The sequence below is a fragment of the Cyprinodon tularosa genome, unplaced genomic scaffold (genome assembly GCF_016077235.1).
Source record: "Cyprinodon tularosa strain WSP-4 unplaced genomic scaffold, ASM1607723v1 ctg96, whole genome shotgun sequence".
Lineage (NCBI taxonomy): Eukaryota > Metazoa > Chordata > Actinopteri > Cyprinodontiformes > Cyprinodontidae > Cyprinodon > Cyprinodon tularosa.
The window spans coordinates 1,068,035-1,094,603 of record NW_024039740.1 but is presented as its reverse complement, the minus strand read 5'-3'; the positions used below and the strand labels follow the sequence as shown (position 1 = coordinate 1,094,603).

Genomic DNA, 26,569 nt, shown 5'->3' with positions numbered 1-26,569 from the left:
CTTGATTAGTCACTTCAAAAAATGAAAATACCCCATGCAGGCACTGTACTGTTCAATACATAGAAATGCACAACTATCTGCCAAGCAAGTAGAAAAAAACTACAAGTTTTACAGTTAATTCCTTCTTGCTGTCAACATCTATGTCCCTAAATGACACTGCAGCAGGGATGTTAAATGTGCTGCTGTCTCACGTCTTAGTCTCGCTGGAGGGGAATCACTCTTTAACGAATTACAGTACTAGGAGGAGTAGGATTTTTGGATGGTTCAACATTGTTTTTTAATAGAAGGCAAAAGCCTTAAACTCTTGCAGCGTAATGCTATGCCAGCAAGATAGGAATTTAAAGAAGAATTACCAATTATCTGCACTGCTTGAATGTCATGTAAAATAATCTGATTTGGTCCTTCTAAATGGAGGTTGAGGCTTTTTGAGACAGTGTCGCCTTAAACTAGACAAAACAAGAGCTCAGTATGTATACCCTCACAAATTTTTGTGTTATTATTTGAAGCATGTAAGTTTATTATCTTCTTATAAACTGATTTAAAAGAAAAAAGGTTCTTGGAGCTGTTTCGTTAAAGCACTCTTATCATTTTAGGAAGCTCCGACTTCATCTAACTCTGAAATCTTACAATAATGTTCCCTAACTCCACACCACCATCCCTGCCTAAGGAATTATGCCATTACTCATTGTGTTAAGTATATGCACATAAATTTTCTCATTTACTTGGTGCAATTTATAAGTGATGAGAATTAATGAATTCGTAAACTCAGTGTGCAGCTTGACTTAATTACAAGGCTGACAAGAAAACAGGGAGCTCGGTTATGGTATGTTCACTGTACTCATTTTAATGAACTGAATTTGACTCTAATACTAAAACCACTTTAACAGTATTCCCTAACTGCCTTGTGTTTCAATACCAACAGAAACATGCAGCATTAAATGAAAGAATATTGCCTTCTAAGTATGTTAAGTAAGGCATATAGAGATTTTTTGGACAGTTTGTAAAATTCTCATGGTATAAGCATTGCAAATTAGACATCATAGACTCAGCACCACCAGTAAAACTTAAAAAAATAAATGCCATGAACCTATTAAATGGTTAACTGTTAGTAGTTTGAATACCAAAGTATAAAAAGAAAGTATTGCAGCCAGTATCAGATTAAGGTACTCATTATAATGATTCAACACCTAATTTTGTTTTGTATGAGATAAACAAATGATTTAGCGATGTTCAATGGTTGCTTTTAGGTAAAATAAATATGAATTAAAATAATAAGACATTCTGGAACTTTAAAAGATGTTCCCCCCTCAAAAATAATGATAATCTCTTTTTATCACCCAATTTTTATGCCTTTTAACTGATTATCTCTTCTTGTCATGATGGGATTCTGGTTGGGCCAGGATTTATTCTTCTAATAATCATGATACCTCTTTAGGATCGCAATTATTTAGCATTAATAATACCAATATACAGTCTAAGGAAATGTAGAACCTTTCTTGACCCGTAGATCTACATTTTGTTCTCTTTTCCTTTAATAAATATGAGTAGATTTCTCTAAAGTCACTGTCAGACCTCTCACTGTTTTTTTTTTTGTTTTTTTTTTCATTTTTAGACAACCATACCTGTCCTGATGATCAATTCAAATGCAACAACAACCGCTGCATTCCCAAAAGATGGCTTTGTGATGGAACAAATGACTGCGGTAACGGTGAAGATGAAGCCAACACTACATGCTCTGGTATGCACTTTATCATGCTTTATATCTGCAGTTGTGACAGCTGTTTATTGCCAGCAAGTCAGTTGAGTCCTATAATCAAATAATTTAATTCTGTGTTGGAAACATTACATTTATTCATTAAAGGAAGGCTGAGCTTCTGTTTCTCTTTTATGTTGTGATATAAGGTTCCCGTCATTAATACTGTCTCACTCAGAAGACTGATGTGCTGCTTAATTGATTTTAGCTCTCGAATCTTATAGACTGCTGGCATTAAAGATCAAACTGCTTTCTCAGCTATACAAAGAACTGAAATCCTTTTTTCCGTTCTGTCGTCTTTTGATAATATTTTATCACCTCAGGTGTGCTTTCTTTGTCTATGTCTTAAACTAAGGTGTCAGCTGTTGTCAAGGCAGCCGTCACATTTATAATTTGAGAATCCGAAGAGGCTTTTGTGCAGTACGATCACTCTCAATGTGTGAGACAGTGCTATAGAGTACAGTTTCAAAGAGTCGAGGTACCTTTGAGAGGGAACTTTCTGCCAGGAACACTCACAGTGGATTGCATTGTCTCTATGTCCTCAGCAATGCCCCTCTGGAGCTTTTTATCCATAGAAGATCAATCAATGAGTATTAGTCAGTGGGTGATGAATGTTCCAGTACTGGCAGATTGACATGCATATCCCACATCAGCAGGACATTGCTCGAGCGCTGTCATGCACATGACCACCAGAATGTGACTGACGGCCCATCAAACAACACCACATTGCACACAGTGCGGCCGTGCTCTGCTGTGAGGCTGAGTGATAAAGAGTTTGCGCTGGCCAGACATTGACGTTTTGGTGATCTAGTGAACATTAGATGTGGTTGTACAGTCCTGCATTGACTTATGCGCCTTTAATGTTGTGATTGAATTAGGACGCCACTTTCTCACTTTCTTGTTTTCTCAGCCCAGCCCTGTCAAGCCGACCAGTTCTCCTGCCAGAATGGACGGTGTATACCTCGAGGCTGGACCTGCGATCAGGAGAATGACTGTGGGGATATGTCAGATGAAATATCATGCAGTAAGTCCCCCAGATATTTACCACCTGCAATTTAAGTGTTACTGACTTCATTTAAACAGAGCTTTTTTTAAGCTTGCTGTAGAGGCTTATATTTCATTTGTAGTATAGTTAAAAGTCCGTGAAAAACTATTTACTCCTTATAGATTATCTATGTTTCCCTTTTTTACACCACTTTAGGGTTTCAAATTGCCAAGCTAAGCTTAATATTTGACAAAGATGGCATAAGTAAATCTCACAAGATGCAACTTTTGAATGATCATCAGCTTTATGAAGTAGAAAAGCTATCCAAACTAAGTTGCTCCTATTGGGAAAAAAGCAATTGCCTCTAAAGGAAATAATTAAGTAACCTTTAATTATACCAAGTGTCATGAAGTGTTTGCAGTAATGGGCAATAGATGTAAATAGTGTGTGGATGCTTTTCAGCCCATTCTTGATTGCCTGATTTTAAATAGAAAACACTCGATGAGATTTTCTGGTCATCACCTTTTAATCATTAAGCTGGGCATACACTGTGCGATTTTCTCAATCGTTGCACGCAGTTAGAGCTCACACTGTACGTCGAAACCGCAGGGTTTCATCATACAGTGTGAGTTTACAGCTCATGATGTATGTTCAGCACGACGCTCTGATGCAATCTACCTGCTCACACTGTACGTCTAAAAAACCACGTCGGACACAGCTCCGCAGTGAGATGTAATTACTCTGACTCGTCTATCGGAAGCCAAATGAGTAGAAGAGGAAAATGAAGCTAACTAGAGTGAACCACGCTGCCTTGGCAATTTGTGCAATTTTGTGCTGAGAGCCCTAAAAAGAAAAGGCGACAACGTATTTGGACAAAGACATGGCTGAGCAAATGTGGCCATTACGGTCTGTCAATTTCTCTGTTTTCCTCTGAGAGGAAGGAAGAGGCCTTGGAGGAATCCTTGTTTGCACATGCAAACTGAGCAATTTGCCCACAACGGTCGGGAAAAAAATCAGACATGTTTGATTTTCTCCCGACTTCACAATTTCTGATCGGGAGGTGGTCGTGAGAGGCCGATCGCCCTTCGTCTGCCCCTGTACGCTACACAACACACGATCAGGCTGAAAGTTTGCCCGATCGGAAAATTCTCGCACAACTGGAAAGTCGCCCTAAAAAGGGCAAAAAAACAATCACACAGTGTAAGCCCGGCTTTAGCTTAAACATGCATAGGTTATGCATTAGAACTGTAATCCAAATCACACAGGCAAATGGTAAAAAGCCTCTCAAAATGGTGACTTCAGAGTGGCCTAGTCAAAGTCCAGACTAAAATCTCTATTGTGGCATAAACTAGAACAGACAGATTTGTTTGCATGTGTGGCTTGATGGGTTTTGGTGTAAAAGTAGGTTGTAACTTTTCATGGCACCACATTTAGATCTAGAAATATCATTATTTTATTCATGTGTCTAATACAAAACTTGTTTTAGATATTGTTGCCCATTGAATGGCTGTGTCATCAACTTAAAGAAAGTCAAAAACTATTTTTACATTTTGATTTTGACATGCTTGAAATGTGACTGTATAATTCATTGCAGTGTCAGAGAGCTGTCAGCATTTGGCAGTTCCAGCTCATATATAATGCTGTGTTTCACCTGTAATTGATAGAAAGAGAATATGTGCCGAGAAGCACCAATGCTGGATTATTAAATACAGCTGTGTTGTTTCTGGACAAGGCTCTTAAAATCACAGCATGACACATACATAGATCAATTTTGTCTTTGTTACTACATAAATGGTGCATTTTTTTTCAGAAATTCATTGTAAATTAATAAATAAAAGGGTTAGAAATCATTATGGCAAACTGTTCTTGGGTCTTATGTTTCCTGCTGAGTTGCTCAAAAATATGAAACAAGGCTTCAGCTGGGTGAGAAGATGAAAAGTCAAACACTGGTAGAGGTTAATTTAGAAGAAAAGGAATGAGTAGAGAAATGGTGAAATACTGTTATGGTCAAATGTTAGTTTTTCTCATATTCAATGATCTGAGTTTACCTATTTATCCATCTTACCCTGATGCTGCTATGATTTTAGCTATTTATGTTGGATTATACTTTTTTTATTTTTTAATAAAATGTATCAACTGCAAGGGAATCTACAACTTTTAACTAATGTTGGTAACATTATCGCATGAATGCAGTTGTTGGTTTAAACCTATCATTATATTTTGATGTGCATTAATTCCTTTTTTTTTTCTTTTTTTGTTGTTTTGTTTTTTGTTAGCTGCTGCTTTAGTGCGTCATAATTACACACCGACACACAAATAAACCCCTTCATCACAACAGGATGGATGGGATATTGATCAGTGTTGGCTTTGAATAGGCATCAATATGCGAGGAAGACAGGGAACTTTTTCTTTCTTTGTTTCTTTGTTTCTTTTTTTTGCTTTCCTTTACCCCCAGCAGAGGTATAAAAAAAATGTAGAAAAGTATTTTCATGGACATTTGCATTTTAAAATCACAATAAAAGTAATAGTTATCTGTGTGCATTAAGTTGCTAAGTTTAGTCAGAAATATCACTTTTAAAAATTCCCTAACAGATAAGTTATTTTGGGCAAACTGGAGTTCTTTTAGAAACTCAAGCTAACTACATTCTACATACCCCGATCACTTATTTACGCAGCTTCAGACATCTGTGTGTTTTTCTCCTTCCTAAAATCAAAGCCGTTCTAGTCTATGTTATTAATGACTCTATGATGCTCTGACAGAAATATGGTTTGAGTCTATTTTGGAGCAAACACAGATTGTAGTCAGTGTGAAAGACCGGCATCAGTCTGTCAGCAAACCACTCCAAGACTGTAGTGTTATGAACCCAGAGGGTCAAAAGTGAGACTCAGGGAAATGCATAAACAGAGAGCTATGCCATAGATGTTAAGTCGAAGGGTCAAGTGTCTCCTTATTCAATATCAAAACATGATCATCCTAAAACAAACATAGGATAGACTACCCCAACAATCAAGGTGCCCTTTTAAACAAATTAGAAATAATGCTGCCATGTTAGGAGCAGATTACTTTGGCTTAGTGTTTTGTTCATATTTGTTTCAACATCTACTCAAGGAATACTTAAAAGTTATTTCTTTTGCTATTGCATGTGTTTTTCATGAAACTGTGTCGTGAAATATGAGACTTCTAAATTGGTTATCAAATTATGTGTATAGTATCGCTACTAATTGCAGTCAATTCCAAATAAATTTTATGTCAAAGACAATAAAGAGTTTTAAGCTTTCTCACAAATATATTTACCTTTTCATTTAGTCTATTGTCATAGATGTAGACTTTGGTAGATCCATTGATTTCCTTGGCTGAAATCAGGAAATACTTTTACAAAACAAAAGGATGTAAATACAAGGCAGCTGAGAATTTAGCTGGGGGTTGGCTAGTTTTGGTCATGTTACACAAAGCCATCTATCTCTGTATAACATGAGAGCCAATAATACTAGTTAAACCTCTTCAGTTGGCATTTCAAATCAGTACATGAAAAATGATGATAACTAATTCATGGGATTTTTTTGTATTTTATATAGAATATTTTTGATACTTAAAAGAAAAACTCCTCAAGGATTTAAATGTTGAGGTGCTGACATACAATCAGACTGCAGCTGCAGTTAAATAGTTTTCATTTGGCTGAACATGCTGTAGAAAAAACTGCAAAAAGCTTTTGTTGAAAGCAAGTGCTCTAAAAAACTTCAGCAGATTGTTTAAACCTAGACAGTACAAGAGAAGTAAAATGCATTCTAGCCTGATTAAATTTAAGCCCAGAAAATAGCTCAGATAGCCTCAGTTCTCTGGCATTTGTCCTTTCTGCTGGAGCCATCGGTTTTACCCAAAGTATTCACTATTTTGCATGTTCTATTGAGGTCCATATTGCTTCTTTAATCCAAAACACCATGCTTCATTATGTTTGTGCAAAAGTTTTTTAAATAAATGACCTTTTGTTGGTGAAGTAATATCTTCATCTTTTACCTTTTAATTTTTTCATTTAACTAATTTATGTTGTCTGCATGGATATTCTGTTTAGTAAAAATGCTTACTGCATCCTCTTCCTGCCTTTCTAATGAGGAACCTTACGTCTAATCAAAAGCCTTCCAATAAAATTGTCTTTTTTCTGTCATTCTTGTGCTGAACTTACTGGCATTCCTGTTATAGATAGTACATCAATGTTTCTATATAATAATGCTTTTCTGCTTTAGACGGTTACTTAAAAGGCTCTTTATTTCAGAACAGTGTGTTTTAAAATGATCAGTCTACCACAGGAAACAAAAGTTTTTTTTTATGCTTTAATCAATTTAAAGACTAAAAGCTGTAACCCAGGGTGTGCAACTCCTGAGTTGTAATGTAAACCCAGCCTGCTTTGGCAGTGGCCTCCTCTAGCACATTGATTCTCAGGGGGGGTTAAGTCAGGTGAGTTGAGTTTGTCAGGGTGGCCTGTCAACACAGTAACACCATGGTCCCATTGGCCCACTGGAAAACAAAATCAGATCCTTCACAAAGCTTGTCAGGGAAGGAAACATGACATGTTCAGAGCTTTTCTTGAAGGTTGCTGTGTTGGCTGTTGACTTTAAAAAAACAGTGGACCAACAAGAACAAATGACCTGTCACGCCATATCATGACTGATTTTGGAAACTTCTCACTGAAGTTCAAGCACTGTGGATCCTGTGCTTGTCCACTCTTTCTCCAGACTATAGGACCTTATTAATCTAAATAAAATGCAAACATTGCATTCATCTGAATAAAAGACTTTTGACCAATGGGCAATAGAGTGGTTGAGCAACAATTGGGGTGATAATTTCTATAGGACCAAAAATGATGACATTATGTGGCATATCAATAAATTACTAAATTGTACATAAGAATCTGTTGTGCTCTTTTTATAGTACAATTTGGGGGGGGGGTTAAATGATGCTTGTGTAAATTAATAGGAAAGAAATTTAAATGAAAAGTCAAAAAGTTTTGATTCAAAGTATTTTTATTAATTCAATACATTGTGGTCTTCAAAAAGTGACCTCTGACATGAATCAGCAGTTATTTTGGCTTCCAGGGGCGAGGAACTTCATGAAAAAAAGCACCCTCATTGATGAGGTACCTGCTCCATGTTTATTAATTTAATGTTTATCCGTTCTCGCATGCCGTTCAATTGCAGCTTTCCCTTAACTGCTTGCGTCCACATTGCATCGACAAATTGTGCAGAAGCCATGGAATGAGTCTTGACTACTTTTAGATATAAATTCATGCTCTTTTGTTCATTTAGAGTTAGACAAGGTCTTGCGTTTTGGCATGATGCTAACTTTCTATCAACTCTGATCCTTGTTTACTTTTTTAACCAAGGATGAGCATATTTCTCTGACATGGCACCACTTTTAGCCAATTATCTACTAGATCAGCTAGTTGCTGCATTTTGTTTTTGTATATTCTGTGATTGAATATTATGCTGCACCCCAGCAAAAATAAAAAATCTGCTCTTCAAGCTCATGCCTCATAAAAAAGGACAAATAAGCGTCTCGTAGGATGCAGCGCAAACGTTGGACAGTGCAATGAAAATCCGGACTGTCCGGCTTAAAGCTGGACATCTGGTCCCCCTAACAGGAATGCATATTAGATTTGCAATAGTGTGAACAAATTTTAAAAGTTAAAACATTTGTTTAGACAAAAGAAAACGTAAAGATGATTTTTATTGACATGCATGGTTTATTTCCTTTTTTATCCAAAGATTAATTCATGCTGGTCATATGACTTTGGTCTTTAACTGTTACTGCAAATATAATCTTTGCATGGACAAGATGCATTTTTATGGTTCTGTACCAGTCATATAATAAGGTTTGACATAGTTTTACAAATGTCTGCAATAATTAACCTTGCCCAACAATACAATTTTAGTTATTTATATGTAACGAGAAAAAAATATGTTTATCTAACTGTTTTACATTTCTTACATACAAAAAAATTATGGATGAATCAAGCCCTTAAATAAACTGTTTAGAGGTTTGAAGCTTACAAAAATAAAGTATTATTTTTTTTGTCTGATCTTCAGAACAAATAAGCACATCTCAAACACTTTAACAAGCGAGGAAATGTATTCTTATAGTCTGTCATGCAGTGACAAGAAACACTGTATGTATATATAACTGGTACATTATAGGCTGGGATCATTAGCAGGGCTGTTTGTTTGTGATGGCATACTAATATGCTCTGCCTGGTAATGTAATCGTGGTCATTACTACCAGAAGGTCTTTTTTCTAGACTTTCTCATTTGTGAATAAATGCTTTATGTAAAGAATGACAGGGTGTGCTTTTTTTTGCACAAACTGCAACTTCATCAATGCACTATTGTCATCTTTACACTATTTGCATTCAAATGGATGGGCTACTGAGAGCTGCTTAGTTATTATAAATACATAGACATTCTTACACTAATTACTACATTCAGTTAAAGAAATTTCAAGGCAAAATAATTTATGTTGTGTTCTTTGGACCAAAATCTAAAAATGGCCAAACGGATGCCAACAGCTCAAAGCAGTGATGCTGCATAACAAAATACTTCTGCACAGCGGCTAACTGTTCTAATGTAAGTTCCTCTGTGGTGTTACACAATCTGTTAGCTCAGTTAAGTGAGTTTGAAGTTGCAGTCTTCTGGATAAACCCAAGAAAGCATCAAAACACATCAGACACTATGATGGCCCAGGGTTTTAAGAGCTCTTTGATGATGTATTTATTCTTTTATTATGTGCAAGGAGGAAAGAGGGTGCAAAGCTGTTTTTAGAAGTGAACTTACAGTGGTTGTATTGGAAGCATACATTTAAAGGATCAGGAAAAAGGTTTGAAGATTCTCCTTAATCACTATTTGTATTAAATCAGCCCTTTAACTGTGATTGATGTTTGCCAAATGCTGCTCTGCTCCATATCGCATCAGCCTCCCTTTGTGTGTCCTAAGCCGCTTCAATACGCAGTCACAAACAGCCGGGGTGTAAAGCAGTAATTAAAGTTCATGCTCGGATTCATTCAATCATAATCAAGCTGTGCGGCAAAACATATTCTCTCCCGTTACTGTTGTCTGAGCTACCTCAGGCATCACTTCTCTGCAGGCACTCTTCTGTGAAGCCCTGGCAGCTCACTTAGCTTCAGTGGAGCTACTGTGGGTTTTGGAGCACCTGAATCTCGGTGGTAGCTGCCTTAGAGATTGATGTTAATTTGGATTTTGTTTGTCAGTAGTTTAGTGCTTGTCACACAATGGCTTCTGCTGGACTTTTCTGTTGGCATCATTATTTATGGATGCTGGTGTTTCCTTTTTAGCCATGCCTGATGCTTACTTGAAACCCTCATTATTTATGCATGTGTGTGATTCATTCTTTACAAATGTTAAATTCCAGGCAGTCATACACTTTCAGTAAGACCCGCAACATTTGAGGGAAATGCACCCTCCTTTAGATGACTCTATATAAAAATGATATAGTAAACCTTCTCTAAAACATCAAATGTATACCATGCTGCTGCAGCAGATTGTCAACAAATCAATTCAAATGGAGACTTGCATTCCTTAGAGAAGCCAGTAAACCCTCTGTGCAGATTATACCGAAAGTAGGCCGATATGTGATAGGAATTCAAATGTCAATTCTGACAAAGTCATCAGCCCACAAAAAAGCACAAAGAATCAGTTTTCTCGAACCAGCCTTATCGCGGGTAAAAAAGTATTGATGCTTTAATGTAGACCAGAATAGATCATAAGATTCATCTTGATTAGATGCCAGGTGTTGACAGAGCTGAGAATGGGACACGACAGTATTCTATTAAGTTAACAAAAGAAGAAAAATGAGAAGAAGCACGTTGTGAAGATAGATAGGAGGAAAATCTGAACTGCAAGATAAATCGAAAGTAGGAAATAAATATGGAGCACTTTTTCCATATACTGTAGGTAGTGCGCTATTTGTCTTAGAATAAGTAGCAGATGATGGGTGAAAGCTGCTTGTGTGAAGATTGAATTCTGTTTCATGGCCAAGCATGTTTTACATCTGGTTTTGCAACTGGAGGCATTGAGCAGCAGATAAAATGTGAACACAGAACTCTTCTGAATGAAACTGCGGGAATCCAAGGCTTCTATGAACACAAAGCTTTAATCATATCTGGAATTTCACATTACTTTTCACTTATAACCAGGGCCAACAATAACAAAGAAATGGAGCATGTATTTCAAAATTAGCTCTATAGATTCTCTTAGGGTTTGAGGGCATAGCCGTAGTTTATTGGCCATATTGAACATATTTCAAATATTTTAACATCTAAATAATAAATTGCAAGAATTTTTTTAACTGATATATATATATATATATATATATATATATATATATATATATATATATATATATATATATATATATATATATATATATATATATATATATATATATATATATATATATATATATATATATATATATATATATATATATATATATATATATATATATATATATATATATATATATATATATATATAAATATTTTGGAGGGTACTCTGCCCTCCCAAGACACTCTTAGATGCAGAGTCTTCATCCTGTGGTATAAATGCTTAGATTCCTAATAGGCAACTATGTACTTTAAGAAAGTAAGAGAACCTTTTAAGCAAAAAAAAAAAAAAAAAAGAAGAAGCTTAATCTACTGTTAACAAATAAAACTAAAATCTACTTTCGATTTCAGACTGTTTCTTAGAATCAGTTGCACATGTTTAGAGCTGGCACATCATGCAAACTGGCTGTCAGCCCTTAATACAGCTGTACCAGGATTGAACTCCTGCCCCGGGGCAGTTTACTGCATGTTCTCCTCATCTCTTTGTGTCTCTTTTTTTTCTTTTCAATTTAAGAAAAAAAAGCTTAAATACTGGTGACACTGAACATTTCACTTTTTTTATGCTCTGTAAAGATATTCCACTGCCAACTTAGCCAGGCTTTCTAAGGGCTGTGGCTCATAAAGCTAATGTATTGCTAACTTTAGGCAATGTGTTTAAGACTTGTAATGAATACAGAGAATGTTGCGTTACGTTGTACATTTGTTATCATGATGTGTGTTTGTGGTGTGTGCTTAGGTTAATGAGCAGACATCAGCATTAAATCAACATGTTTAATTTATTACTAAAAGACTTACAGCAAAGAAAAAAATTATAACCACAGGCAATATGGATGTACATGTAACATTTAGTTTAAGATTTGGAAGATTCCAGCAGAAAACATAGTGGGCACCTGTGAAAATGACATTGGAGGTGGAATTGTTATAAGGGGAGGGTGTAGAGAAGCTGAAGCTAAGCAGCAAACTTAGGGAATGATAATTACTTTACCAATCAAAAGCAGAATAAAGATCATTTAAATGTACAGATAATACAAGAAAGAATAACCAAAATAAACAAAGAATGAACTAAAAAAAACTACTACTCGAAAACATGAACAGCAGGAAATAGACACAAAAGATGACTAAAAAATAAGGACCGTATTATTATTAGCCATCCAGGACATGGAGATCCAAAGGGCATTTACTTGGATATATTTTGAAATATGGCATTTGTTAAATTTAATCAGCACAATTACAAGCCACACACTCGGGTAATTACTGGATATTGCTAACATGTGAGTCGTTCTGATCACATTTCTGATTCAAATACACTGTACTGTTTAAAAGATAAAACTTAGAGAAACTTCCTCTCATTTTTTTATGCTCAGTAATTGGTTCCTTAACTCTTTTGTCGATCCATTACCTTCCCAGTCCAATTTCCATATATTTTTGTCTTTAAAAGTCTATCGCCCTGGTTTGTTAATGAATCTCTGTGTATTTTCCAAATGAGGTGATTTATGTTCTGTGATTCCTAGTTTGTTTCTCCAATGCAGAAGTTAGAACATTCTTCACTGTACTGATCTGAGCTTGATTAATTATTTTATTCTTAAGTGACCGGTGTCTGCCTTTCAATATACAAACCTATTTTAAGCTGCATATTTTGGTTGATTTTTAACCTTTCAGCACTCTCAGGTAGAGACCGCCTTACTCCTCAATTGAAACATCCAACTAAAAGCTGTGGTTCATCAAGCTCATCTAATGCTGAGTTTAGTCCATGTAGCTGTTAAAGCTGATTTTAGGGGGTTTAAACCAGTAATGAAATATTAATTGGGTATCAAATGTTATGCCACAGCTTCCAAACAAATGTTTGCTCTATTAACATGTCTAAAGGAATACAGTATTCTTCTAGATAAACTGAAATTATGAGATACAGTTTGTAAATTAAGCCAGAACTTGTAGATAAATTATATTTATTTTCTAGAATGATCAGAACATAAAATATCTTTGAGGAATACTTTCTTTACAGCTAGTAACACATGTTATATTTGCTCTCCATTTTATAAATGTGTTGTTTTTTCTTTGTTATATATTTTTTTCCAAGCATTCCCTACATGCAAGCCTCTGACTGAATTCAGCTGCTCAAATGGACGATGCATCAGTGTCAATTGGCACTGTGATTCAGGTGAGCACAGAAAATCAACCACTTTTTTTATCAACAAGCATGAAAATTCATTAGTAGTAAATAAATCACCCTTTATATTCCTTGTGAATATTGTGTTTGCACACAGATGATGACTGTGGTGATGGCAGTGATGAAATAGGATGCATGCAGACCTGTTCCAACACACAGTTTCAGTGCACCAGTGGACGCTGCATTCCTGCAGACTGGGCTTGTGATGGTGACAATGACTGTGGTGACTTAAGCGATGAGAACACAACCTGTAGAGGTGGACCTGCATGTAAGTTTGTTTTTTTACATCAGATACAAACATGATAAAATGGTGCTAAAATTGTTTGAAAATTTGGTTTTGAAATAATGTAGTTTGTTTTCTTTCCCGACTGTAGAAAGACAGCTGTGATCAGACCTTTATTTATGGGAGCTGAACTATGTAATCTAATTATTACAGGGTGTAAATACAAAGCCACAAAAAAATCACAGCTCAGTTACTTGTCACTAGAATGTGGAGATAATTCATCACACTATTCTGATGTGACCTGCAGCTCTCTCCATCCTCCCTGTCTCTGTTCATTGGGGTGAAAGACATAACGGTTTATTTGTTGTTTTAGAGGGGGGAAGAAAAGGAAAAACACTTTTTTTTTTTTTTACCATAGTGAAAGACTGTGTGGCCTCTTTCCCCTTGCAACAGCTTTCTGGTCACACCATCATGCTGGGTTAGCATTGATGATGTCACTAGTGCGACAGAAATCAGGAAAGTTAACAGTCATGAGAAGCATGTAAGGAAGCCAGGGTTATTAACTGTAGTTTTGTTGTTTCGCACTTTTGTCCCTCCGAATCTCTCTTACCAGCGCTTCATCATGTTTATTGAATGCAAACAGAGTTGTTTCAGCTTATTACTGTAGATCAAACACAACTGGTGTGTTGTGTTGAAGTCCGTACGTTGTGTTCAATGGTGTCACGTAATTTAGTGGGTCCACCCGGGTCTGGTGCTCCCACAGCATGTCGATCAAAGCCAAGGCGATTTTACCCGAGTTGTTTGACCCGTGTAGATCAAGTCAGTATGCTGTTCCCACTGCTACTAAATTGTTCCCAGGTTAAAACAGGTTTTTCGGTTCATATTAATGGGGTAAAAGATATCTCACATCATTAACTTTTGATGCAGTTGTGATCTTATATATGAAAAAAATGCACTAAAAAAGGTAATATTCTGTAGGAACCTGTCATGAAAGTCAGAGTATTAAAAAGAAAAATGATCCAAGTGTTTTTATATTACAATATATCATTCACTGCTGACCTAGTAACCCACCATTAAACACAATAGGGACTTTTTAAAAAAGTGGAACTAAACAACCTACTAGAAGCTAAATGTTTTGGCATAAGGTAGCTCTTGAAATATTATGTAGCAAAAAACAAAACAGCAATTATCATATTTCGATTTTGTGAGGTTGCAGTGTGGAACTGTGAGATATTAACGTTTGGATAACTTTTGTTCCAGTACTCCCATCTGTGATTGAATGCAGCGGGGATGAATTCCACTGTGTTGAGGATGGGACCTGCATCCCTGAACGCTGGAGATGTGATGGAGACAAGGACTGCGAGGATGGAAGTGATGAGAAAGACTGTGAGGGCACCAAAAGGATGTGTGACCCTAAGGCCAAGTTTACCTGCAAAGATACAGGTGATCCATGGCTTCTCAGAAGTTAAAAGCAAACAAAAATGGAAACACACAGACAAGCCTTTATGTTGGGTAGTAATTGATTTATTATAATCTTAAAGGTAATTAAATAGTATTCTTATCATTCTAATTCCTCGTATAAGCATTCTTAGAAATAAATAATTTCATTCAAATAAGTTTACTAACAATATAAATCAAAATTAAAATGTTATCTTTTTGCAAACTGGTCCAATTTATCTTCATTGTAGAGTTTGGTTTGGTCCAAATGAAATTCAAATCAATCCTGTCGAGGTAGTCATATGTTTAAAATTAACTTTCAATCACATACAGTTCAACTCAATTAAAAATGTTGTAAAGTTCAGTCCTTTTTTATCATTTAATACCAAATGCTATTAACTGTTCCATCAAAAGAATCCCATGTGACTCTGTTAAGGTGTTGACTTGATGGAGTCAGGGCTTCCACCCCTTTTATGTGCAAACACAAGGCCACATTGGAGCGAAACCACTACGCTATGACAGGAAGTAGCCTCCAGCAGAACCGTGCTCAATATGAATGGCTATCTGCCCAACCAGCTGAGAGTTAAGAGGTCAGATTGAAAAAAAAAAAAAAAAACTCCCTTAAAGGAGTATTTTTTATGGGAAAGTAGAGCAAAAACAGAAAATAAAATCATAGCTGCACTGGTTGTATTAATTTCTCTGTCAGGGAATGAGACCTTACTAAACACAAAAGTATTAAGGCAGGACTGCTTTCACTCGGAAAGAAACTCGAAAGTAAACAAAGTTAATGGCAGCAATAACTCCCTCTGTGTTCCAAGCAGAAAAACACTGGAACAGGACTACTGATAAACAACACAAAAGCAATTTAGCTAAGCATATTGGTATATATGTGAATGTAAAACTGTGTATTTTAATTAAACATAACCGATAATATCCTTAGACTGAAGATATACTGTAAATGCTGTGGGCAACCCCCCCCCCAAAAAAATAAATAAAAAATAATAAAAACTGTATAATAATGATCATTTTAGTCTTACCTTAAAATTTTTAAACATTCATTCCTTTTTTCCCCAAAGGTGTTTAATCATCAAAATGAAAATATAATCTTTTTCTCAGATAAAAATTAAAAATTTCATTTGAGAAATAAAGAATTTGTTTCTCTCCTCTCAGCTTTTCACAAAGGACAAAAAAATGTGTTTTCATCTTTTTTTCTGAAACATTATTTCATATTTATTTAATCCATTGAAAAATCCGTAAGAGATAGCTGATGTCTCTAGGAACAGCTGTGCAATACAATATACTGTTGTTAAACAACCTTTCATTCAGGCATAGTTAGCTATCTATCCAAACCTGTGTCTTTTTATCCAGTAGTTGAAAGAAGAAGGTAAGAAATTGATTGGGTTACTTTCATTTTGCCCTTTCTCTTTTGCTGTTTCTCCCAAGACAGTTTAACAAGAATGGACTTCATGCTGCATGGTGACAGGTTGATTAGACCACACAATTATTAATTACTCTGGACCCAATGTGTCAGTCTTCTCTGCACTGGTGCTGTTGTCCCCCACCAGATGAAATCCTTCACTGACAAAATGAAAAAAATAAATAAATAAATAATTTTTTTTATTTTAAGAAAAAGAAAACTTGGCATTTTTTTCTTCTTGATGTTCTTTGTTAAAATATTTTTTAAGCTGTTAAGGAATAGGAACATTTATTCCAGTGGCAAAATGAACATGCATTTTCTTTGTGAACATTTTTACAAAGAGAATCTAAAATGTTGAACAGTTTTCAACAAAAAAATAAAAATAAATAAATAAAATCCCATAGATATTAGTTTTATTTTAGGCAAAGTACAGGGCTGAGCTCTTAAAGAAGTTTAGATAGTTTAATATCTACTTTGGAAGTTGAAGTTTGAACAGACATTAACTCTCAGACGCTTCTTTCATCTGTCAAACTTAACCTTTTGTGCTTTACAGGCAAATGCATCACAAAGAGTTGGGTGTGTGATGGAGACATTGACTGTGAGGACCGTTCTGATGAAGAGTCATGTGAATTATCTGTCTGCAAGCCTCCAAAATACCCTTGTGCGAACGACAGCTCCGTATGCCTGACTCCTGATAAGATCTGCAATGGCAAAGTCGACTGTGCTGACCGCTCGGATGAAGGACCCATCTGTGGTAATTTGCTTTCTTGTCTCATTGTTTTGCATCTTTTTTTGCCTGTCAGGTAAATTATATGCATCAGTAGTCAATTTGTTAAGTATCAGAAATTGTAAAGATTTCAGGCGATTACTGAAAACATCTTTCCACCATCTCCAATATGTTGGCTTTGTAACATCCATCACTGTTCTGGGGAAGCTTTCACAAAGGATTTTTTTTATTGTTTGCTGTTAAATCAGGCAGATTTATAGTTCATTCCAAAGGTGCCTGATGGGCTCAGCTCTGTTGGCAAGTAAACAGAGGCCAGGTGAAGTAACCACTTCACCCTGACTGTTTTTTGGAGTGTGCGAAAGACAAAAAAATCATATTTTAAATACAGATTGGAACTAATATAGAAAGGTTTCTTTTGTTTAAAAAAAAAAAAAAAAAACTAACATTATCTGTTCTTTAAAAGTTCTATTCTTTAGGTTTAGATTAGAAACTAGGTAAAACAAATGTGAATACTATCTATATTTATGGAGTTTATAAGGGAGGTTTCCTTTGTTTAAGTCTCAAAGGGCAATAATTAAAGATTCCGATATGTAATTGGATTCATTCCTAAATGGCTCATATGACCCTGAGTGCCATTTTGAGGCAGTCAGAGCTTCCCTTAAACGTGTAAATTACCATAATGTTGTTTAAGGCAGTACAACCGACAGAGGAGTGCTGCCCGTTGCTTTCAGGAGCGCTTAACCTGGAAGTTACTTCTCTATCGCTCCTAGTGGCTAAACGTTACAGAGTTTCTTTTTTTGACAAAACGTCTGTAAATCTGTATTCATCCACCATGAACTCTGCTTTATATAATTACCCTTTGCTTAAATATAAGCAGCAAGTCTTTTGAGGTTTGTCTTTTAGCAGTTTTCGATTTCTAAGGCCATTTTTGTTTTATTACCCTTTTCAAAATACTTCAACCTCTGTAAGATTGGACAGATGAAGTCTATGAACTTTAGCTCTAGACTGGAGGAAAGTATCCCCCCCAGTATGATGCTGCCACCATTGGGGTTGTTTGTCTAAAGGAATATATTTTATGTTAATTTTCCTCCATGCATGCTGTTTTGTATAGAGACCAAACAGTTTACCTTTACCTCATCGACTTAAAACCCTAAACACATACAGTTACCTAAAATGAAAATGGTGCTTTCTGTTTTTAAAATCTGAAAGCATTTACCTTTTTGAAAAAAAAAAAAAAAAATCTTTACAAAGCAATATATAGAAAGAAACACTCATGGTGAAAATTATATCTATGCTAGTGCATTGATCAAATTAAAATGAACACTGCTAATAAAAGCAGAAGGCATATTTTGATTTTCCAGGTGGAGAATATGTAACATGTACAATATATTTTTAGAATTTCCATTGTGGTATTTTTCAAGAAATAATCAGAATGCTAACCTTGTCCCAGCAGACTGTTTTTAAATCTCCCCTTGCACGCACAATAGCTTGCTGCACGACAGGTTACCAGCATTTGTTGTTTTAGAGAGCCAAGGCAGAAAAATAAAGAGCATCTTCCTTCCTCGTAATGGCAAATGTAACTAAAAGTATTCTGAGAGATCAAAAAAGGGCCCTCATGTGACTATCAGTGGCAATTTAATCTGTTAAAGTGAGCAGTGTACCGATCGAGGTTCATTTTCTAGAGCATCGCTAACCAATCCTCAGTAGGCTCCTGCGGGACCCTGAAGTGCTATTGTGACTCAAAAAGTGGGCTGCTGGCTCATCTTAGACGATTAGTTTATGCTCAATGGAACCTCAAGGGTCTGCTTGATTTAGACCAGTTCAGTATGATTCACACCATGTGGTGACAAACATGAGAACAAATATAATTGTTCTCAATGATAAAAGAGGTCATCTTAAAATACATTCTTCATCAAGGTGTAGAAAGAGGCCATATCACCTTTTTTCTAATTTTTGTTTGTTGAATGGTCTTCTTTAACTAGCTTTGAGTTCTTTAAATTGCTGAATAAAATATGGGTGTCTAATAGACTCGAATGTGGAGCTGTGAAACAATATTTTCCTCTTACAGAACTTTTTTTTAGGTTTGTGTCTTACAGTATTTTATCAAAAAATGTAATATCAGACAGAGATAATCTGAGCAAACATAACAAATTAAATGTTGTCCTTTACCAAGGGGAAAAAAAGCTCAGCCCCCAAAAATTGTCTTATTTGAAAAAAAAAAAAAAGCAATTATCCTCCAAACTTTGTCATTCTTGGCAGCAACTGCTTTATGGATTTTCAAAACCTGGCAGTTGGGAGGGTTTTTGCTCAACTTTACAAAACTGCTTAAATCTATCCTTATTGGATGCTTTTTGAGCTCAAATAACTACTTATTTTGGCCTTTCACAGCACACCAACTGGATTTAAGTCCTAAAATTGACTAGGCCCATCTGAAACCAATGGAGTTCTGTTTCAATTTTGTCAGAGGCATTTTGTCCAAGAACTGCCTACCTGTCTCTTTTCCACAGACATGTGTCTTATAGCCAGAGGGGGTTGCAGTCACCAGTGCACAGTGGCACCAGGGAAAGGAGTTGTGTGTTCCTGTCCCCCAGGACTTCACCTGGACTCAAGCAACAAGACGTGCGAGGCAGTGGACTACTGCAGCCGTCACCTGAAGTGCAGCCAGGTGTGTGAGCAGTACAAGACCACAGTGAAGTGTTCGTGTTATCCCGGATGGATACTTGACGCCGACGGAGACAGCTGTCACAGCACAGGTAACAGAGGCTTGCTTTGAATGTTTGATTTATGATGTTGCTGACTGTAATGTTGTTGTGTGGTTAAATCTGAATGATACTTTTTGAATAGAGACATCTATAATCTTTCCTTTTAGGGTTTTATGTAATGCAGTGACTTTGTCTAAAAAAGGTCTAAGATTAGTGGTTAATTTTCTTTTATTCATTATTTTGTTAAGCTTTGACCTGCCTAGAAAGGGGTAAAGGGCAACCTAGCATGAGTGTGGCAAAGCAATCCCTCTAAAGCTGGACTACTGCTTTGAAACAATAATTAATTTAATCTACGTTTTGTACATGTGAACATTTAGATATTTATAAAACCAAAGAAAAAAGCCTAAATCAGTCAAAAGTAATGGCATATATTTAGATTCAGAGTCAGCAAAACATTAGGTTGCTTTAAAACTGAAAACAACAACAGATGGAAACTGTGTTGGTGGATCTAAGTAAAAACAATCTATTAAACACTGACCCAATCTGAAGTTTATAAATAAATGTGCTAATCATGCAAAAATTAATGCTTCTTGACTCACCTCTGCCTTTCTGGGATAACAATGCAATTAGCTGGTTAAATCTCATGCCGCTCTATTATTTTGGCTAGCCAAGTTTACTTTAAAACAGCATTGCCTTAATAGCTGTAATGGGTAGTGCTCAATTAGGTTAGACAACATGACTCTCTGTCTATTAAGTTCTAATAAAGATAAACATCTAGGAGAGACCGGCAATGTGAGTGTAGCGTGACTAAGCTCAAAAGACTTTTTGTGATTTATTTTCCTTCATTTCATTGACAACAGGTACTAAAAAGCTTCGCCTCACAGTAAAAACTTTCATACCGAAGATTTTTGTCTTCACCATGACTTGGTGGTGTGTCCTTATTCTGATTTCACTGAGTGAAAATAATTATTTTTTTTTTCTCAGTTTTCTACTGGTAGGTTAGGTACTAATGTGAACTTAATCTGGTCAAGGGCTGATTTTTCTGTGTATCTTTGAAGATTTTATTTTAAAAATTTTTATTTACCAAATCACAGACGGTATGTCATGAAAGCTTCACTTTAAAAATTCAGGATCTGCTCCACTGATTGCTGTTCCTGGATAATCCATTTGATGAGACTGCTTGGAAGCACTTGAAACACAATAGTGACGCATATTCTGTTGGCTTGTCACATTCTTATTTATGGACCTTGTTTTGATGATTTGTTTCTCTCTTGCACTCTAGGATGGATGGCAGTTGCAGCTCTAATCATACATTAGTTAATAATACGCAATTTTAGTTTGGAGCTGATTGGGTAGCTGCTTGTTAATCATAAATCAGTCTTTGCAACATGCATGCAACCAATATCCCAATTTAATTCTGAAGGAGTTGTTAGATTCATAGTCCATTCCCAGGCACACATGTTCTTTCTCTGCTTGTCACGTCTCTGTGACAGAATATTTGTTTGTACAAATCTTTTCTCTGAAAGCATTTTTGCTGGTTTGCTAACTGGGGCATATGTCTGAGGTAGAGATGCTTCTTTCATTGCATTTGTGTGTCAACAGCTTTGTTCCCTTTAAATGTTGTTGAGATCAGAATTTTCAGAAAGTTTCTATGAAAATATGTTGTAGTGAGTGTATGAGTAGTTGTGGTTTACAAATCTTCACTGAACGTTGATGTACTTTGTGATTGAAACAAATTACTGTAGGACAGGCCATATCAGGAAAAATATGCAGACAATGTTTACTATGGAAGCAAATCGATACCATATTTCCAGAGATGGCAAAAGTACTCACTTTCCATACTTGAGTAAAATTACAGATACTTGTGTTAAAAAATACTCTGGTAAAAGTGGAAGTACTGATTAAACTTCTTTACTCAAGTAAAAGTAACAAAGTACAGGCTTGTAAATTTACTTAAAGTATAAAAGTAAAAGTAGAAACCACTTTTTTCATGCCGTTGCCTACATTTTAAATGGATGTCTGCCAATAGGACTAGATCTCCGTTGTGTTCATTTTCAATCATCTCGTCGTCCATGCTACTATGCTAACGCCACCGCCACCAAGCTGCAATGATTTGCCGCCAATGAATACCGCCGAATCTGTCGATTCATCTTGTAGCGGTGCGTCAAATGCAACGTAGATTCCCATCCAATTAGATTGAATTTGGTATTGATGACGTGAAAAATAATAACGGTAACTCCATTGAAATGATTCAAAACTAAAGTAACGAGACAATTTTTTAAAATGTAAGGAGTAGAAAGTACAGATATTTGTGTAAAAATGTAAGGAGTAGAAGTAAAAAGTCGCCATAAAAATAAGTAGTAAAGTAAAGTAAAAATATCAGAAAAATCTACTTGAGTACAGTAACGAAATATTTGTACTTCGTTACTTCCCATCTCTGCATATTTCAAATGAAAAAGCATTTCAGAAATGCTTTTTCATTTAAAAAATGTTGCTGTATTGTTTAACTCATAAATGAAATTAGTAAACAATAATCCTGTTTGCATTTTCATTTTCTTCTTTAACACTTCTCATCCTTTTACTTAATTAAAATGAAAAAGACATTTGAGATTTCTTTTTCAAAATGTACCCCAGTAAATAACAAAATTTGATTTGAAATGTAAAATTTGAAAATGAAAAAGCATTTCCAGAAATGCCTTTTCATTTTAAGAATGTGGCTGCATTACTTGACTCATAAATAAAAGTAGTAATCAATCATCCTGTTTGCATTTTCATTTTTTTTCTTTAAGACTGCACATTTTATGCCATAATTAAGAGAGAAAACAGAGCAGACATTGTTTTTTTGTTTTTGTGGTCTGCCAGCAAAGTGCTGTTTAAATTTTAAATTTTTAAATTGAATTTTGGTATGTATTTGCTGGGGTACATTTTGAAAAATAAATCTCAAATTTCTTTTTCATTTTAATTAAGTAAAATGATGTGCAGTGTTAAAGAAGGAAATGAAAATGCAAACAGGATTATTGATTACTAATTTAATTTATTAGTCAAACTATGCAGCCACATTCTTAAAATTTCATTTGAAATATGGCAACGATTTGCTTCCATAGTTTACTTGCTGTAAGATTTAGCTACTTCTCTGAAACCCAAGAGGTATTCGTCAAACGATCTGACATACAAATGTATCTACCTCTTTGGGAATTTGTTATTTTCATATCTTCATTCATTAAATGTTTTACAGCAAATGGGTTTGGCTGAAATTGATAAATATTAATGCACACCACATGGTAGTTTAAACCTCTGATAAGTTTAAAACTATTTCTTCGACTTCAGCCACCTGATTGGAAATGAATAGAATGAAAAGAAAAATGTTGGCGAAGAGAGATAAAAAAAAGAAAGAAAAAAAAGATCTGCTTTTTAATTTACAGCAGTCCTATAAATGGGAGGTGGTTACTGCAGTTCCAAACTGCTCTGTTACACAGGAAAAAATGATCAATAAGCGTGATCATCAGAGATAAATTCTTCTTTTTTTTTCAAGAAACTAGAAATGCCTACTTTATCAATGCTTCTCAACAACAAATGTAAACTCATATAATTGATGTTAGCAGAGCTTGTCCAAAGCTGGTGCCTTTAGCAAAATTGTACTTGGGCACTTTCCAACTATCTACTTGGGATATAGCTACTATTGGGATTTTTATTAAGCAGACCATAGTAGAGCTATATATATGTATGGGAATTAAAAATGGTGACTTAATAAGACCAAGCATGTAAAAAAGCAACATCAACAAATAAAAACAGGACAAGATAAAGAGTACTAGAGAAATGTGTGTACATTTTTTAATGATCACTAAGAGACAGTTATGTAATGATAATCAGGAGACACTTGCGTTAGATGTAAAAATTTAAGTTTATAAATAATATGTTAAAACTGAAGTTGTAAAATATATAAGGTACAATTATAGGCTTCTTCTGTCTCTGCTTTATTTTGCCATACTGTGTCAATTGAGTTTTCTTAACCAAACAGTCAGGCTGATCTGTTGTTAAAGCTAAGCCAATGGCTGACTTAGAACCGACATATTAAAGGAAAAAAAATTATATAGTGCTACACAAAGTTTAGTACGGTGGCCCTGAAGTGCAAACTGCAACTACAAATCTAAAAGCGCAACTACATTAAGGAAATCACAACTACATAAAGCAAAGCGCAACTACATTAAGAAAAACAAAACTACATAAAGCAAAGCGCAACTACCGCCACCTTCTGCTCTGGAGTGTGATCGCTTCCCCTATGAGAAAAAGGTATAGAATATCTTTGCTGACAACCATGGTTGAAATCTGTCACTGCATCCAACTAATAAGTCAGTATCTCCTGTTTTTTTAGAGGACTGCTGTCATTATACCTCCTTGTAAGTTTGAGGTCAGGGATCAAGTGAAGTCAGGGATTTATTGGAAATCAGGTGAACAGGAAATTGTTTAAACTGAGATTAATTTGTTAATTCATTGTTTGGGGTCACTTTAAATGAAATTAGGCTTTTCCAAAACACTGTTGTTTACAGTATATTTATTGGCTGATACCTTACTAGTGTTTTAAAAAAGAAACTGTTAAACTGAAAACAGTGCCAGTGTTAGAAAGAACAAACAGCTCTGGCCAACTACAAATACCATTATGCAGAAAATATTAACCACAACCATGACCATTCATGATAGAATAATTCATAGTGAAAATGTTTTCTTTAACATTTTATTTAACTGTTTTGGGTAATTTGAGGAATATAACAACCAATCTACAATGTAAGATTATTAAATATTATCTATAAATTAGTAAATGCCATGTACAGTGTCTATCACATGCATTGGAACCCCTGGTTAAGATGTTTAAAAAAAGAATAGTAAACATATACTAGCATAAGTAGCATAAACTTGATTCTGTTAGAGAAAAATCTAAACTTTTATTGAATTTTATCTACTCAGTTATGAGAAACCCAGGTGTACTAATTATTGGTACCCCCAAACCATTTCTTTAAAAATAAAAGTAGCCCATGCAGTTTAAATGTTTTTGATTGATTTTTCTTCATTAGACATTAAATGAGGAGTGCCTAGAAATTTTAAATTGGTTATTCAAGACTTTCTGTTTTCCTGTGTCACAGAGAAGTTTGTTTGTCTAAGGCGCTCTGAGAAAGACAAAACAATGTTATTCACGCAAGGGCGTAGGTTTGATTTGAACTTTGGTAGGGACACTATTGGTCTGGTGTCATTGGTGCTATGCAATATGCATGCCCTTTTTTATGCTCGATGTGAGCATCCGTACTGATAAGAGGAATTCATTGTTAAAAGAGAAAAGCAACATTTTCCTCCATTAATAAAAATTATTATTATTATCATTAGATGCTGTTTATTAATGTTTGAAGTATCACCAGCTCTGATGAATGTGGAATTAGGACTGTTTTCCACTTTGAAAACGGTTTCATTTGAACGACTAAGAAAGAAGGTAAATACAGGATTTTCTTCTGAAGATATAGAATTGTGCAGAGTTAAACCCCACTCTAATATTTGTACCTACTATTCTCTCTCTGTATCAAGCAAGATAATAAATTCATTAAAATATTAACTTCACTATAAAAGTTGAACATATGGGCTGTAGGTACTCTGTGTAGCAAATATCATGTATTTCATCTGGGGCTGAAAAAAATGAATCATATTAATTGATTATTTCAATAATCGTCAACTAGTTTAGTAAGTGATTCATCATTAACTGGAGTATAGAGACTTTAAAACATACAGTAATATAAATGTAAAATGTGCCTTTCCCCACAGAGCAACCCACTTAGATCAGTTATTATTTCAAAATTGTAAAAATAAAAACAAAAAAATGAAAACAGTAATATCAACTTAATATCGGTAAAAAGGAAACCCTCACATTTTCTTTCTTAATTGGCTGTGGCTAAGAATCAGAAATGTTGATGGCTTACAGCCTTTATTTGCCCATTTTTCCAGCAGTCTTCAGAACTCCTGGCTGACTCAGAATATTTCGTTTTATAAAAGAAAAAAAAAAGTTGTTTTTTTTTAGTGTATATGATATTCATTTTTTTTTATTGGGACTAGTTTTGTAGCCTAATATTAATTGTAGTAACCGCTGCATTCTAGTGTGAATAAATGTTCAATGTTGTGCTCCAAGCACACGCGGACTAGAAAACAGCCAATCAGAAAGAGAGAAGGCGGAACCTAAGGCAGAACAACCAATGAGAGTAGAGTTAAACAGCGCAGCACAGTTCCATGCGTTGCTACATGAAAGGGACAGGAGAGACCAGGCTGAGGAGCTGCGAGAGGAAAAGAAGCCACTGCTGCAACAACTACTGCTGTAAATTATAAACATGTTGCTCACATCCAATTATTGGTCGGGACAATTAGGTCGGTTCAAAATGTTGGTAGGGACATGTCCCTATGGTCCCTATGCAAACCTACGCCCATGCATTCAAGTATGGTAGATTTGTATTAACCTACTGGAAACTAGCTCCTTACATAAATTGGAAAAAAGCCCCAACGAGGACAATTTAAAAAGCACTACAACTTTAAAACAAAGCCTAGAGAGAGCCAAGGTTTAGCTTGCCTCCAAGCAAGGTAAAGAAAAATCTCAAACATTAAAGTTACTTTAAAAATGCACATGTGAGAGCATGCTCGAGCCCTTTTCTCCTTGTGCTCATACAAGCTTACTGTGTCCGAACACCTGCCCTAACTCTTAAATCCTTCAATCACTATATAGAGCAGGGTATATATACA

The 26,569-nt window shown here is 35.3% G+C and overlaps 1 protein-coding gene across 1 annotated transcript in view; it reads left to right on the top strand.

Moving 5' to 3' along the window:
- Positions 1-26,569, top strand: part of lrp1bb (low density lipoprotein receptor-related protein 1Bb) — a 395,850-nt gene that overhangs the window by 203,404 nt on the left and 165,877 nt on the right. Inside the window, exons 17-23 of the mRNA XM_038275471.1 lie at positions 1,613-1,738; positions 2,664-2,777; positions 13,206-13,286; positions 13,393-13,563; positions 14,779-14,961; positions 16,926-17,126; positions 19,607-19,852. Of these exons, the coding sequence (XP_038131399.1) occupies positions 1,613-1,738; positions 2,664-2,777; positions 13,206-13,286; positions 13,393-13,563; positions 14,779-14,961; positions 16,926-17,126; positions 19,607-19,852 (1,122 nt within the window). The remainder of the gene's footprint in view (positions 1-1,612; positions 1,739-2,663; positions 2,778-13,205; positions 13,287-13,392; positions 13,564-14,778; positions 14,962-16,925; positions 17,127-19,606; positions 19,853-26,569) is intronic.